This window comes from Oncorhynchus nerka, linkage group LG1 (genome assembly GCF_034236695.1).
Source record: "Oncorhynchus nerka isolate Pitt River linkage group LG1, Oner_Uvic_2.0, whole genome shotgun sequence".
Classification (NCBI taxonomy): domain Eukaryota; kingdom Metazoa; phylum Chordata; class Actinopteri; order Salmoniformes; family Salmonidae; genus Oncorhynchus; species Oncorhynchus nerka.
The window spans coordinates 22,508,044-22,524,976 of record NC_088396.1 but is presented as its reverse complement, the minus strand read 5'-3'; the positions used below and the strand labels follow the sequence as shown (position 1 = coordinate 22,524,976).

The window sequence follows — 16,933 nt, the reverse complement described above, 5'->3', positions numbered from 1 at the left end:
GCAGTCTCAGTTGAATGACTAGTCTTGAAACCTGACTGATTTGGATCAAGAAGGTCATTCTGAGAGAGATAGCGGGAGAGCTGGCCAAGGACGGCACGTTCAAGAGTTTTGGAGAGAAAAGAAAGAAGGGATACTGGTCTGTAGTTGTTGACATCGGAGGGATCGAGTGTAGGTTTTTTCAGAAGGGGTGCAACTCTCGCTCTCTTGAAGACGGAAGGGACGTAGCCAGCGGTCAGGGATGAGTTGATGAGCGAGGTGAGGTAAGGGAGAAGGTCTCCGGAAATGGTCTGGAGAAGAGAGGAGGGGATAGGGTCAAGCGGGCAGGTTGTTGGGCGGCCGGCCGTCACAAGACGCGAGATTTCATCTGGAGAGAGAGGGAGAAAGAGGTCAGAGCACAGGGTAGGGCAGTGTGAGCAGAACCAGCGGTGTCGTTTGACTTAGCAAACGAGGATCGGATGTCGTCGACCTTCTTTTCAAAATGGTTGACGAAGTCATCTGCAGAGAGGGATTGGGGGGGGGGGGGGGAGGAGGATTCAGGAGGGAGGAGAAGGTGGCAAAGAGCTTCCTAGGGTTAGAGGCAGATGCTTGGAATTTAGAGTGGTAGAAAGTGGCTTTAGCAGCAGAGACAGAAGAGGAAAATGTAGAGAGGAGGGAGTGAAAGGATGCCAGGTCCGCAGGGAGGCGAGTTTTCCTCCATTTCCGCTCGACTGCCCGGAGCCCTGTTCTGTGAGCTCGCAATGAGTCGTCGAGCCACGGAGCGGGAGGGGAGGACCGAGCCGGCCTGGAGGATAGGGGACATAGAGAGTCAAAGGATGCAGAAAGGGAGGAGAGGAGGGTTGAGGAGGCAGAATCAGGAGATAGGTTGGAGAAGGTTTGAGCAGAGGGAAGAGATGATAGGATGGAAGAGGAGAGAGTAGCGGGGGAGAGAGAGCGAAGGTTGGGACGGCGCGATACCATCCGAGTAGGGGCAGTGTGGGAAGTGTTGGATGAGAGCGAGAGGGAAAAGGATACAAGGTAGTGGTCGGAGACTTGGAGGGAGTTGCAATGAGGTTAGTGGAAGAACAGCATCTAGTAAAGATGAGGTCGAGCGTATTGCCTGCCTTGTGAGTAGGGGGAAGGAGTGAGAGGGTGAGGTCAAAAGAGGAGAGGAGTGGAAAGAAGGAGGCAGAGAGGAATGAGTCAAAGGTAGATGTGGGGAGGTTAAAGTCGCCCAGAACTGTGAGAGGTGAGCCGTCCTCAGGAAAGGAGCTTATCAAGGCATCAAGCTCATTGATGAACTCTCCGAGGGAACCTGGAGGGCGATAAATGATAAGGATGTTAAGCTTGAAAGGGCTGGTAACTGTGACAGCATGGAATTCAAAGGAGGCGATAGACAGATGGGTAAGGGGAGAAAGAGAGAATGACCACTTGGGAGAGATGAGGATCCCGGTGCCACCACCCCGCTGACCAGAAGCTGGGCAGACGAAGAGAGAGCAGTAGGAGTAGCAGTGTTATCTGTGGTGATCCATGTTTCCGTCAGTGCCAAGAAGTCGAGGGACTGGAGGGAGGCATAGGCTGAGATGAACTCTGCCTTGTTGGCCGCAGATCGGCAGTTCCAGAGGCTACCGGAGACCTGGAACTCCACGTGGGTTGTGCGCGCTGGGACCACCAGATTAGGGTGGCCGCGGCCACGCGGTGTGGAGCGTTTGTATGGTCTGTGCAGAGAGGAGAGAACAGGGATAGACAGACACATAGTTGACAGGCTACAGAAGAGGCTACGCTAATGCAAAGGAGATTGGAATGACAAGTGGACTACACGTCTCGAATGTTCAGAAAGTTAAGCTTACGTAGCAAGAATCTTATTGACTAAAATGATTAAAATGATACAGTACTGCTGAAGTAGGCTAGCTGGCAGTGGCTGCGTTGTTGACACTACACTAATCAAGTCGTTCCGTTGGGTGTGATAGTTTCGACAGTGCTGCTATTCTGGGGCTAGCTGGCTAGCTAGCAGTGTTGATTACGTTACGTTGCGTTAAAAGAACGACAATAGCTGGCTAGCTAACCTAGAAAATCGCTCTAGACTACACAATTATCTTTGATACAAAGACGGCTATGTAGCTAGCTATGTAGCTAGCTACGATCAAACAAATCAAACCGTTGTACTGTAATGAAATGAAATGAAAATGTGATACTACCTGTGGAGCGAAGCGGAATGCGACCGGGTTGTTGAGTGAGGAAGTTCAATTCGGTGGACGTTGGCTAGCTGTTGGCTAGCTAGCAGTGTCTCCTACGTTAAGGACGACAAATAGCTGGCTAGCTAACCTCGGTAAATTAAGATAATCACTCTAAGACTACACACTCTAAACTACACAATTATCTTGGATACGAAGACAGCAAAGACAACTATGTAGCTAGCTAACACTACACTAATCAGGTCATTCAGTTGAGTGTAATAGTTTTTAGTGCTGCTATTCGATAGACGGTGGACGTTAGCTAGCTGGCTAGCTGCTGGGCAGATAGCAGTGTAGACTGCGTTAGGACGACGAAATACGATAATTACGCAATTATCTTTGATACAAAGACGGCTATGTAGCTAGCTAAGAAGAAATTGCTAAGATTAGACAAATCAAACCGTTGTACTATAGTGAAATGTAATGAAATGTAATGAAAAGTTATACAACCTGCGGCCGAAGTGCGAATGCGACCGCTCGCTCCAACCCGGAAGTACCGGTGAACTCACACAGCCTCAAGGCCGAGATAGCAGAGTGAGAAACCACAGTCTAGACATGCTTTTCTCATCTTAGTTACTTTGCAGCTAATCCAATGCAACAATGCTAAGGTATGATTGATGGTAGGTTGTCACACCCACTAGTATAATGAGCTTTGTCTCTTGTTTCACCAAACAGATCTTTACTATAGACTACTGAGGTATTCTGTATGTGAAACTCTGTCTGCAATTCCATTTTATTACTAAAGAGTTTTATACCAAGGTTCCTGTGTCATCTATCTGGAAGACTGATTGTTAAAGGAAACTTACGTCACCCCATGCAAAGGACCACCCAACACCACTGGGGCCCGCCGGTGTAACTGCTAAACTGCTTTCTGACTGTACACTATACTGCATGAACGTAGTGGGTTTACTAACGTGTTAGTTCTCGTAGACTATGACGTGACAACGATGTAGGCTGTGTGTAGTGGTTAGCGGTCATGATATGAAGGTTTGGCTTGGAAAGATTTTTTTCGCCTGATCCCAGACATCTTATGTGTTGTGCACTGAAATCCACAAGTGAAGGGAAAAGGTGAGAGGAGAGCGCATAGATAGTTGCACGAAGGAATTATATATACACTGTACAACAAGCAAAGTGATGATGCTGTTTGTATGTGACTGCTATGAAACTGAACTGTTTGCGTGTGTTCAGGGGTGTATTAATTCCACAGATTCTCTTGAAAAAAAAATCTTAAATGAAAAGAAACTGGGATAAACATACCTGCATTTGCCCAATAAAAACTCTAATTTGCAACTGTTGGACTAATGATTCCACCCTAGATCAGCTAGATGCACTCAAAATTATCATCTCGACCTGTGGCCCAACGTTGTAAACATTCATTCATAGTCTAGGTTATAGCAACCTCATAATGGGTACAGTGAAAATTGTAGTATTACCTAGTAGACTAAACCTAGCGATGTTACATTGAACTGGGTGAATGGCATATGAATGACAGTCACCCAATATCCTCCCTCATCTTAAACGGCACCAACCGCCACTGGTGTGTGTGTTACCTCTTCATGCCCTCCACCAGAGCCACCTCATCAGGAGAGGATGATATGTAGAAGGAGGTGGGCTTTCCCAGGTGGATCCCTCTCTTGATGCTGTCCACTGTCTCCTCCTCCTTCACCTGCACCGTGTGGCACAGACACAGAGCCCGGAAGAACAGGTCCTCGTGCTCCTGACACACACAGGAACACAGACACACTATTACACACTGGTACACACTGCTACACACTGCTACACACTACACACTGGTACACACTGGTACACACTGGTACACACGGGTACACACGGTCTTACCCTGCGGTATCCTCCAGGAGAAGAGTCGATCATGTCTATGCTGGAAGCAGCACTGAGGATCTGTCCGTTACAGATGACGTGGGGGATATACACGTGCCCGTCCACACAGCACTCTATAAACTCCATGTTGTTCTCCGTCAATGTCCCCGTCTTATCAGTAAACACATACTCTACCTGCACACACAGACAGAAGCAGAAGTTATCTTTAGATGCTGACCTAGGCCCGTATCCACAAAGCGTCTCAGAGTAGAAAATTGGTCATCCGTTGTGAGAAGAGACATTTTACTCCTACGGGAAAAAACAAAAGCTATGCATGAAGCCCCTTTATTCATAATAGTCACACAGAGTCGACAGATATTTAGGACACTTCATGAGCTGTCCTAACCAGTTAAGAGTTACCAGCAGGTGTCTTAATAATGGAAAAATGCAGCGAGTCAGTGGTTCCTGCACCACATGCAATAGCTTTGGAGTTGTCTAAAGAATGTTTTGATCATTCTAAAGAATCAATCCACAAATAATCTAGACCTACATGAAACAGCATCACTTGTGCCTTTGACAATGATTTTACATAAGACCTATTTCATATGTTTTCCTTTCAATTATTTAACTAACTACATTATGCTGTTGTTTCAAGTTATCCCTTTGGAGTGCAATATCACGTGAAAAAAGAAGCCTAAATTAGGCATACCTATAAATTGGGTAGTTGAAGACATCTAGGCCTTATGTTAACTTTGATTGTCTTTGATGAAAATGACAGACCTTTCAAACATTGTATGCAACATTACCGGTGAGTGGCTTGGGGCTGACTGTGCCAAAGCGATTTAGAGTTGTTAAACGGGAGTGACGTGTGTGTTGATATAACGGTCATATTGTCAAAATTCAAATTTTAACAACCATCAGAATTGGTAAAAACAAAGCCTGAAGCGTGCTATAGAGTTTACACCTGGCGAGGCTTCCTCATGATTGGTTATTCCCCGTCATTTGCAACAATGTTAATGAGTATCATCAGTATCTTTCCTTTGCGGTACCTCAAGCTGTTGTGACTACCAGCTGAGATAAAGGTTTCTGAGTTGATTTTACTCCTGGCTCAGAGTTCGTCTGAACAGTGTTTTACCATCATCCTAAAAGCTGGGAGTTTTTGTTGTTGTCTTATAAACAGGTTAACAGGATTTCAAATATATTTTCTGAGATGCTTTATGGATACAAGCCCTAAACTCAGTTTTTGGAGTGTGTGTAGTATACGTATGTGTGTATTTGTGTACTCTACCTGCAGTATAAATGTGTGTGTGCGTGTGTGTGGACACAAGTGAGTCTAGTATATCTAGATGTTCAGAAGATGTGTGAGTGTGTGTACCTGTCCAAGCTCTTCGTTGAGGTCAGATGTGTTGACCTGAGCCCCCACCCCCAGCTCCTCATCATACATATCCTTGTCCCAGACTATGAAGTAAGAACCCAGGAATTTCTGCATCTCCACGGTAACGTACATGGAGACTGGGATGATGTAGTTAAACAACACCATGAAGGCCAGGAAGTCTGTGAACGCCCGGATCACCTGAGAGAGAGAGGAGAAGATGGAGGGGGGTAGAGGCAGGGAGGAGGAGGATGTAGGAAGAGAGAGAAGGGGAGAACGAGAACGAAAGGATAGTTAGAGACAGAGAAGAGGCTTTATCAGAGTCAGTGAACGTTAAATAGGGAGTGACCTGATTATTCATTTTGCTATGACAGCGTGCTTTGTGGGTAGTGTAGTGGTTTGGGGGACTAACCACATGGCGTTCTCTGTCGATCTCGGTCCTGTGGTTGTACCAGGGTTCATCGTGGTCAGCAGACCACTGCCACGCATACTTCAGAACCGTGTTAATGACTGCTTTACTGATCAGGATGCACAGATACACGATTAGGAACGCATTCATAGACCTGGAGGGAGGTAGAGGGAGGAGAGGTTTAGAGGAGCTAAATGCAGATCGATTCTCCAGAACTGGATGTAAAATAATTGTCAATAGAGCATCACACACACACACACACACACACACACACACACACACACACACACAGCTTGAATGAGATCAAATAGAATTATGCAGACTTTATGTAATAACAGAGTCTACTATTCCTGCTACTATTCTAACTCCTGCTACTATTCTAACTCCTGCTACTATTCTAACTCCTGCTATCCTTCATCAGACAGGTAGTTCTAGCCACACCAGAGCAACCAGACACAGAGAGGGGAAGGTATGGGAATAGATCTTACTTTTCCACAGCTGAGCGTTTCTGGGATTTGGACTGGTAGTTAAGCGCCATCTTGGTGTCCATGCCTGTGTAAATGGCTACAGCTGAGGGAACAACAACCAGGGGTTACCATCACTACAGACACAGAACAGTGTGTGTGTGTGTGTGTATGAAGAATGTATTTCATAGTCAGGAGGACACGTTTCGGTGGACGGTATGGCTATTGCAACACGTGCCGACTCACACACAAATATAACCATAGATATAACTTCAAACACAGAACAGTGTGTGTGTTACCATAAATATGTCCTGTGTTCTTCAGGGTAGCTCCTCTGAGGAGAAGGTTCTCAGCTCCCAGCGGTCTAAAATGAGAAAAGAAACAAGATAAAAAGTCAAAAAGAAAAAGCTTTACTATCCATGGCAAAGACTGTTTAGGAATGAAAGAGGGGGGTGCTGGTCTTACCTGGCTATGGGATCCTCTCTTTCCTTATAAATATTGATGCGCCCCACAAATCTAAATAGGAAAAATAAAATGTATGCAATTTTCAACAAACCAACAGGTCATTCAATGATTCTGTGTGTGTCACACATTGAGTGTCACTCACTTGTAGAGGTCAGGTTGTGGTTGTTCACATTCAATAGTCGCATGTAGAGAGTCCACCTCCTGCTCTGTCTTAAAGGCCATGGTGTCTGGTACAGCATAGTAGGTCTGACACAGCATAGTAGGGGGGAGAGAGATGAATCACTTAGAAGTCATGTTTGATCAGAGAGCATGCTGGAATAATTCAGGGGTGAATCCCAGCAGTGTACGTGTGTGTGTGCGTAACAGTATGTAAGTGTGTGTGTGCACATGTGTGTGTGCACACCTTGTGGCTAGACTCTCCATCCAGGCTGGTAGTGGTGACGTAGCAGGTTCCGTCACCGCGGCTGGATGAAAGGAGGATGAGGTCACAGGGGAACGTCTCGTCCTCCCTCACCATGACAACGTCCCCCACCTGACAGGTCAACCACATCATCAGTTTAGAGGCTGGGTCCTAAAATCACACACTATTCCCTTGTTCACTACTGTTGACCTGATCTAAATGGAGTGGACTACCCAGTGATATAGCCAAATTCGTTGGTGGGTGGGCTTTTTTTTTGGTGTGGGTGGGGCTAGAGCGGCTAACTTCCTGCAATTTTACACATTTTGAAAAAATGTGCAGAGAATTATTTTTGTGTGGTTTAGTTAGTTCTTTTTGTCAACCCATCCCGTGAGAGTGAATCTCATTCCAGTTCATCTGTTCTGTTAATTTTAATAAAATCTGACTAACTGCTTGCTAGGAATTCAATCTGATGGTGTTTGCATGTTTAGGTAAAAAGACAAATAATGTCCCGTTTGGAACACTTTTAATCAATTTTTTTGAGTGAGCCAGACTACCCAGTGGGTGGGCCTGGGTCCACCCAGGCTCACTCGTGACTTCGCTCCTGGGACTACCATATTCCTCTTACAATGTACTGCTTTTGACCAGAGCCGTACCTGGTGGCTCTGGTGGTCAAAATGTTTGCACTATTTGGGGGATGGGATATCATTTAAATGTGATAAACCCCATGCCATTGTAAACAAACACAGAGGTGCTGCTGTAGATCCAGAAATAATTCGAATTTCTCCTACAGGAAACACACATGCCTCGCGCACAATCACACTTTCAGAGGTGCTGCTGTAGAGCCAGAAATAATTAGCAGTTCTCCTACAGGAAACACACATGCCTCGCGCACAATCACACTTTCAGATTTTTCCCACTCCTTTCTTCCTGGGGATTGAGTTGTTGCGTAACAGTGGGATTATGCAAGTGGAGCAGCTTAACTGCCTATAAATCCCATCTCTACGGTGACCGTACACACCACTGTACTGCACATACACTCTCTATAGCTACGATTAATATCTTCTTTACTATTCCTCTTTTCCCCACAATCCACTCTGTTTGAGTCAGGGGACCATCGGTGAGGAACATCGGTAGAATGTGCATGTACAGTTGAAGTCGGAAGTTTACATAAACTGAGTTTAAATGTAGTTGGCAAAGGTGTTTCACAATTCCTGACATTTAATCCTGGTAAAAATTCCCTGTCTTAGATCAGTTAGGATCACCACTTTATTTTAAGAATGTGAAATGTCAGAATAATAGTAGAGAGAATGATTTATTTCAGCTTTTATTTCTTTCATCACATTCCCAGTGGTTCAGAAGTTTACATACACTCAATTAGTATTGAGTAGCATTGCCTTTAAATTGTTTAACTTGGGTCAAACGTTTTGGGTAGCCTTCCACAAGCTTCCCACAATAAGTTGGGTGAATTTTAGCCCATTCCTTCTGACAGAGCTGCTGTAACTGAGTCAGGTTTGTAGGCCTCACGCGCAGGCTTTATCAGTTCTGCCCACAAATGATCTATGGGATTGAGGTCAGGGCTTTGTGATGGCCACTCCAATACCTTGACTTTGTTGTCCCTTAAGCCATTTTGCCACAACTTTGAAAGTATGCTTGGAGTCATTGTCCATTTGGAAGACCCATTCGTGACCAAGCTTTAACTAGCTGACTGATGTCTTGAGATGTTGAATATATCCACATAATTCTCCTGCCTCATGATACCATCTTGTGAAGTACACCAGTCCCTCCTGCAGCAAAGCACCTCCACAAAATGATGCTGCCACCCGTGCTTCACGGTCGGGATGGTGTTCTTGGGGGGGAGGAGTTGGACTAGTAACTGGAATGTTGCAGGATCGAATCCCCGAACCAACAAGGTAAAAATCTGTCGTTCTGCCCCTGAACAAGGCAGTTAACCCACTGTTCCTAGACAGTCATTGAAAATAAGAATTTGTTCTTAACTGACTTGCCTAGTTAAATGAAGGTAAAATAAAAAATATTCGGCTTGCAAGCCTCCCCCTTTTTCCTCCAAACATAACAATGGTCATTATGGCAAAACAGTTCTATTTTTGTTTCATCAGACCAGAGGACATTTCTCCAAAAAGTACAACCTTTGTCCCCATGTGCAGTTGCAAACCGTAGCCTAGCTTTTTTATGGCGGTTTTGGAGCAGTGGCTTCTTCCCTGCAGAGTGGCCTTTCATGTTACGTTGATATAGGACTCGTTTTACTGTGGATATAGATACTTATTTACCGGTTTCCTCCAACATCTTCACAAGATCCTTTGCTGTTGTTCTGGGATTGATTTGCACTTTTCGCACCAAAGTATGTTCATCTCTAGGAGACTGAATGTGTCTCCTTCCTGAGCGTTATGACAGCTGTGTGGTCCCATGGTGTTTATACTTGCATACTATTGTTTGTACAGATGAACGTGGTACCTTCAGGTGTTTGGAAATTGCTCCCAAGGATGAACCCAACTTGTGGAGGTCTACAATTTTTTTTTGAGGTCTTGGCTGATTTCTTTTGATTTTCCCATGATGTCAAGCAAAGAGGCACTGAGTTTGAAGGTAGGCCTTGAAATACATCCACAGGTACACCTCCAATTGAATCAAATTATGTCAATTAGCCTATCAGAAGCGTCTAAAGCCATGACATCATTTTCTGGAAACTTCCAAGCTGTTTAAAGGCACAGTCAACTTAGTGTATGTAAACTTCTGACCCACTGGAATTGTGAAACAGTGAATTATAAGAGAAATAATCTGTCTGTAAACAATTTTAGTTCTGTCATGCACAAAGTAGAAGTCCTAAACAACTTGCCAAAACTATAGATTGTGAACAAGAAATTTGTGGAGCGGTTGAAAAACTAGTTTTAATGACTCCAACCTAAGTGTATGTAAACTTCCGACTTCAACTGTATGTGTGTGTGTGGATGAGGAATTTCTTTCATAGTCAGGACACGTTTCAGTGGACAGCATGGCTATGGCAACACGTGCCGACATACACTCAAATACAACTATAGATATTACAGTAACACCCATACAAATCCTATTAAATTCTAATTCCTAATTCTATGGTAATATAGTGGTTCTGACCCTAGTCCAGCCTGACATCACAGAAGACAACAGGGTAATAGCGACCCGGCATATCAGTCATATTGATATTTAATCTCTGTCTGGAAAGGCAAATCCTTTTCTCTGTATGGGACCAGAGTAATCACAACAGGAATGTTTGGAATGGTACTGTAGGGGGAACGTTGATCTTCTCTGGGACGCTAGCTATGGCATTGCAGACGAACGCACGCACGTTCCCATGGAGAACGGCCTTAAAAAGGTCTCAGGAACGGATTTCATTTCAATATGATCAAAGATGATAGCCATGGCTATGATATAAATGTTCAAAGGTTATATAACTAGGGGTATTATTCAGTGTACAAAATAATCACTGTTTATTTTGTTACATGAATAATAATATAATGAAGAAGGATGAGCTCTCATACGAGCCATTATACTCACATACTACAGCTATTACAGCTAAAGGCTCTTATCTGAACATGAATGAAAATGCTTGGTCAGAATAGAGAAACACCAGCCAATGAGGCCCAAAGGAGTCATAATAATGTGTAGTAGACTGGAGAGTAGAAGAGCCATTAATAGGGTAGTAGTACCCGTAGCTTGGAGCTCTGTGTCCTCACCACCGTCCCCTGCTGCACCATGTCCACAGGACACTCATTTATACTGCAGTCTGCCTTGTGTCTCAGCCAGTCTTCATAACCCTGGAGGAGAGAAGGGGAGGACGGAGGGGTTTGAGAGATACAAAGAGGAAAGGGCATGCAGGATTGTGGGGAGAAATGGAGCACACACACAGAGAGAGAAATGGAGCACACAGAGAGAGAGAGAGAGATACGGTCATCGCTGGTATGCAATTAGTGGTATATTCCGTCAGCATGGTGACCTGTTTCCATGGCCTCTACATAACATGTCATGTTTTAGATGAATGATTGTATAAGGCCTGGGCTTTATAAGCCAGGTGTGGTTCATGCATCACTGCCATCATCACATCTGCTGTCACTACCGGAACACAGTGGAGGAAGGCTTCCCTAGATTTACCAACACCAATGACCAGAGGATGTGTGTGTGCCTGTGTCTCGCCTACCTGTTTAATGGAGGTGACAGTGATGACAAAGAAGAGAGGCAGTCCGCTGGTGACAGGGCTGGTGGGCGTGTCTATGATGAGCTGAGGAGAGAGGAAGAGAACCAGCTGATTATCATTCATTCAGGTTCTCCGTGGTACAGAGATGGACCACCTCCAACCAGTCTCCTCCTCTTACTGTTCATCATCTCCTCCGGCTACTGGACGGGACTGGAAGGCTCCCATCATATCCATCGTGGACCATGACCATAAGCCATTCCAAGCCAAACAATTAACTACCATTCACTCCACATAGCCTACGTGTTTAACTGATAATATGAAACAGCAGTCTTTACAGTATGTATAATAAAACAGCCCTGGGGTTCAGATCAAACAGAGAGATGGCATATTCTCACCTGGACCAGGAAGATTAGCAGAAAGTAGAAGTTGGCGATTCTTCTGAACTGTTCAAACAGGTTCTTGGGGATGAAGTTCCATAAGGTGTACTGGTAGAGAGAACACACACCACAGGAGATTGGTGGCACCTTAATTGGGGAGGACGGGCTTGTGGTAATGGCTGAAGCGGAATCAGAGGAATTCAATCAAATACACCAAATACATGGTTTCCAGGTGTTTGATGCCATTCGCACCGTTCCAGATATTATTATGAGCCGTCCTCCCCTCAGCAGCCTCCACTGACATTACCCACATTATCAACATGTTTTCTAGAGAGACGGAATAACACTTTATACCAGTGTGTGTCTTTTCTTTCTTAAATGAATCCAAAATTTATGTCAACAATGACAGTTCCTCATAGAAACGGCTAACAAACCTCGAGCAGTAGCAGATATCTATGGTTGTCACCCACATTAAGAGGTTGCTAATCATAGATGACATACTGTCACAAGAGCACAACATGCTTGGTTGTAAGGGCTAAATGACGTGGTTGTTGTGCTGACGGCTTGGTTGCCATGACACCTGCTCACCTTGGAGGAGACGATGCGGTTGTCAGGGTAACGTTGAGGGATGTAGGCCTCGGCCGCCGGTGGGGGTTCTTTGTGACCGATGTAAACCGTACGACTGTCCACCCAATACTCCTCCCCCGCACACTGTTAGAGAGAAAGGGTGGGGTGGGGAGAGACACAGAGAGCGAGAAACAGAGAGCGAGAGAGAGAGAGAGAGAGACAGAAAGTGAGGAGAGACAATAAGAGGGAATAACACGTTGTAGCAAAATTGTAGCAAAACGTTTTGATTTAAAATGTGCATTCTTATTGAACAAGTTCATGTTCAGCAGTAGTGTCAGTAAAACATTTCCTACAGAACACATGATCCAGGTTTTATAAGGAAGTTGAGCTACCCTGAATTAACCTACCTCCCACAAGATTCTCAAGAAACAGAAGTGAAAAAGTTGCTTCAGATAGCAGCTGTGCCTTTACCACTGTGATTTTATAGAATACACAGGGTGAGTGAGAGTGAGAGAGAGAGAGTGAGAGTGAGCTCAAGAGATCTTCTGCAAAAAAATAATTACAGTTGGATAAATGTAGATAAGTCCTTGCGAAACAAAAAATGCAAGTTTATACAGGATACTAACCTCAACATTAAAATCAAATCAAAATTCCATACCTAAATCTCTTAGAACCAGAGTAAGTCCAGAGCAGGATAGTTCCTGTAGAGGGTAAAACCCTAGTGTAATGGTGTATTGGCCAGACCCGTAAGGAGGCTAGAAGCCCAGTCACAGTGAGGCCGCGGGGTGTGTGCACGAGTGTGTGTGTATGAATGTTTGAACAAGATACGTCTGTAGTAACAGTAGCAATAAGAGAGGGCCCTGGTCTTTGGGTAAATATATACATGTATTTTGTTCAGTCTGCATATAAAAAGGAAAAGTATATGTTGTTACATTCCCCAGTTCCTGTGTTGTGGTTTTGTTTGTATGTGTGTGTTTCAGGAAAATGGCTTCCTGAAATTCCCTCCAAGCAGCTGATTGGTTGGCCACATTGCTAATTGGAGGTGACCCCCGCCATGTCAGGATACAGCTGTATCCCATTAGACTCCTTCTTCCAGCTATGTAAGCCAGTGTTCTGTTGCTCAGAAGAGAGCTGAGGGTTATATCATATGTTGGTTGGTTCTCAGAAAGACATTTGATATGTACTATGTTAGTTGTTGCTGAGAGAGCTGATTGTTATGTTCTGTGTTAGTTTGTTGCTCGGAGAGAGAGAGAGCTTCTTTAATGTCCTGAGTTAGTTTGTTGCTCGGAGAGAGAGAGAGCTTCTTTAATGTCCTGAGTTAGTTTGTTACTCGGAGAGAGAGAGAGCTTCTTTAATGTCCTGAGTTAGTTTGTTGCTCGGAGAGAGAGAGCGCTTCTTTAATGTCCTGAGTTAGTTTGTTGCTCGGAGAGAGAGAGAGCTTCTTTAATGTCCTGAGTTAGTTTGTTGCTCAGAGAGCTTCTTTAATGTCCTGAGTTAGTTTGTTGCTCAGAGAGAGAGAGAGCTTCTTTAATGTCCTGAGTTAGTTTGTTGCTCAGAGAGAGAGAGAGCTTCTTTAATGTCCTGAGTTAGTTTGTTGCTCGGAGAGAGAGAGAGCTTCTTTAATGTCCTGAGTTAGTTTTTTCTCAGTTTTTGTTGTGAAGTAGTTTGTATTGTTCCCAGGGGGGAAGGCGAAGACACCTAGGGAGTGCTTAGGCAAGAGGCCTGCGGGCATACATAACCCGTAGTATTCACTGTCTATGCACACTAGGTAAGACCTGGGCGGACCACCCTGTATCTTGGTTAGTGCGCCAGGAGGTGCTAAAAGTTAGGTAAGTAGTGGGAAGGCAGGTCAGGTAGGAGACGGGGCTCTGACATTTACTTTCTTAGCTTTTGTTCCGTCCAGCCCCTTTTCCCCAAATTTACCGTGTGAAGGAATAAATTCCCTGTAAACGGAACATATTCTCTGCCTTTGTCATTCTTACAGTCCCATACCCCTTTCACTCCACGGGGAATTGAGTTCCCTCTTCCTAGAGGCTTACGTGATATGTGTTTCGCTGATAACATTTTTGTTTTTGTTGCGATACAAATTTCACCAGATTGGGTCTACTGGAGTGTTGGGATTCCCCGATGGGTTAGGGTACTAACTCCCTGATCTGGTAACTCTTCTGAGAGGTCGCCAGTAAAATTAGGGAGTTTGAACTAAGTTTGAAAATGGGTTTAACAGTATGTTGTTATGCTTGTTGACATTTGTCTTCGATGCTTAAAAAAATGTGGAATGTAATAAGGTCTACACACTGCAAACAATTTAGACTAAGTATGCATTGAGATACCGATCTATCATTACCAGCCCACTCACGACAGGAAAACAGGCTGTGTAATGAGAAGAGTTATTACCGGCACTAAAAAGGTCCCATTTATAAATGTACATTCTAACCGGGATGAGGTGTAGGATAGGATGACTTCGAGTCAGACTTAAAGTAAAGTACTTAAGACTGTCATTCTAAATTTGGGTTGGATAATTGATCAAATGTTTTAGTTATGAATTGGATACAGCGAGAGAGAGTTGCTCTCAAACGGTGAGGGGTGGGGGCACTGCTCAAATGTATTAGGCCTAGGGGGGCTTTAGAAACCGTATCTTTAAGTGTCCTCCGACAGGGAGGTTATTAGAGAACTCACTGGATGATAGGTCAACCATGAAGGTTTTTTATTTTATCATGTCATCAGAATTTTTATATGATATGGTACAATTAATTGCATACAAGGCTCAGTCTGTGTTTTGCGTTAACACCCAATGATGAATATGAGGAGACCGCAGGGAGACCAGCATCACATGTGTATAGAACAGAGCAGATGGACGCTGCTTTCCCCAGTTTTAGTCGCATCAAGGGTGGTGTGAAATCATTAAACATGTACTTTATCTCTTTCCTTTTCAAGTCAATATGTTTTTAGGTTTTGTGGAACATAAGTGATCATTGTTCCAGAGGAGGGACTGATGTATATTGACTAATTGATTTGAGAATGTTTTAGTAGGTTTATAACTGTAGAGGTGCATTAGGAGCAGTGACTAGTGTGTTATGGGTTAGATGGAATGATAGGTGCAAATGTATCTGTAGCAGGAGGTGAGGTACACGAGGTCTGTGTTTGAGAAAATGTTTGCATAGGGCTGTTAAGTGTGATCCAATGTGACTGGGGTGGAGATCTGTGGGTGCTCATAAACTAAGGTTGTGTTGATAGAACGGTATCATTCTCAGAGACTAGGTATATTGTTACAGGAGATGGCTTGTAGGAGAGGGAGGACAGCTAACTGCACAATATAGGGACTATTATGAAGTTAAATTGAATGCGGTGAGAGTACCCAGATCACAATGCATCACCGGGGGCAAACTACCTGCCCTCCAGGACACCTACACCACCCGATGTTACAGGAAGGCCATAAAGATCATCAAGGACATCAACCACCCGAACCACTGCCTGTTCACCCCGCTATCATCCAGAAGGCGAGGTCAGTACAGGTGCATCAAAGCTGGGACCGAGAGACTGAAAAACAGCTTCTATCTCAAGGCCATCAGACTGTTAAACAGCAACCACTAACATTGAGTGGCTGCTGCCAACACACTGTCATTGACACTGACCCAACTCCAGCCACTTTAATAATGGGAATTGATGGGAAATGATGTAAATATATCACTAGCCACTTTAAACAATGCTACCTTATATAATGTTACTTACCCTACATTATTCATCTCATATGCATATGTATATACTGTACTCTAGATCATCGACTGCATTCTTATGTCACTAGCCACTTTAACTATGCCACTTTGTTTACTTTGTCTACATACTCATCTCATATGTATATACTGTACTCGATACCATCTACTGTATGCTGCTCTGTACCATCACTCATTCATATATCCTTATGTACATATTCCTTATCCCCTTACACTGTGTATAAGACAGTAGTTTTGGAATTGTTAGTTAGATTACTTGTTGGTTATCACTGCATTGTCGGAACTAGAAGCACAAGCATTTCGCTACACTCGCATTAACATCTGCTAACCATGTGTATGTGACAAATAAAATTTGATTTGATTTGATATCGTGGTGAGAGTAGCAGAGATTGTGTTGGCATTTCAGACACTATGGTGAACTTTCAAGAAACCTGTGACTCAGATATTCTTCAAACTCATTCATCTCTTTGCCAATTTCTAACAGCCGCCGAACACTTGACAGATTACATGCAGTAGTTATTCTCACGGCAGTCGCTGTAGGGACAATAATTGAAGGAGGCTATAGTCTTGTTAGTAGTAGCAGGGGTTACTTTAGTAGCATTGTTGGCATATTTTATGAGGACTCCTGCCACATGGCTTGGTAACTGGGCGAACGATGGGAATACCGGGGGCTGTTATTCACGCCACTGATTAGTGATCTGGGCTAAGGGGAGAGTCTGTTGTCAGGAAATGACCCATACGTTGCAATGTGTATATTCCCAGGTGGAAGCGGCACATGAGGAGCAGGAGATAACCGAGGCGTGGGCTGAATTCTGGAGATTGAGTGTACATCAAGATACACCAGGCTGGGGTGTTGGGACAATGTTGGTCTGTTCCACACAGAGTACTGCTTACAGCACCTGCAGCGGTAAAGATCGTCATGTCTCTCCTCGGTGGGTGC

At 44.3% G+C, this 16,933-nt stretch overlaps 1 protein-coding gene across 3 annotated transcripts in view; it reads right to left on the bottom strand.

Moving 5' to 3' along the window:
* The window catches only part of LOC115120436 (phospholipid-transporting ATPase IH), an 87,290-nt gene that overhangs the window by 30,981 nt on the left and 39,376 nt on the right, over window positions 1-16,933 (bottom strand). For all 3 annotated transcript variants that reach the window (XM_029649407.2, XM_029649479.2, XM_029649550.2), the window contains exons 2-14: window positions 12,284-12,406; window positions 11,714-11,803; window positions 11,322-11,402; window positions 10,834-10,941; window positions 7,142-7,270; window positions 6,881-6,984; window positions 6,739-6,789; window positions 6,573-6,637; window positions 6,298-6,379; window positions 5,813-5,963; window positions 5,404-5,601; window positions 4,050-4,223; window positions 3,761-3,927 (exon numbers count right to left, since the gene is read on the bottom strand). In XM_029649407.2, coding sequence (XP_029505267.1) covers window positions 3,761-3,927; window positions 4,050-4,223; window positions 5,404-5,601; window positions 5,813-5,963; window positions 6,298-6,379; window positions 6,573-6,637; window positions 6,739-6,789; window positions 6,881-6,984; window positions 7,142-7,270; window positions 10,834-10,941; window positions 11,322-11,402; window positions 11,714-11,803; window positions 12,284-12,406 — 1,523 coding nt within the window. The remainder of the gene's footprint in view (window positions 1-3,760; window positions 3,928-4,049; window positions 4,224-5,403; window positions 5,602-5,812; window positions 5,964-6,297; window positions 6,380-6,572; window positions 6,638-6,738; window positions 6,790-6,880; window positions 6,985-7,141; window positions 7,271-10,833; window positions 10,942-11,321; window positions 11,403-11,713; window positions 11,804-12,283; window positions 12,407-16,933) is intronic.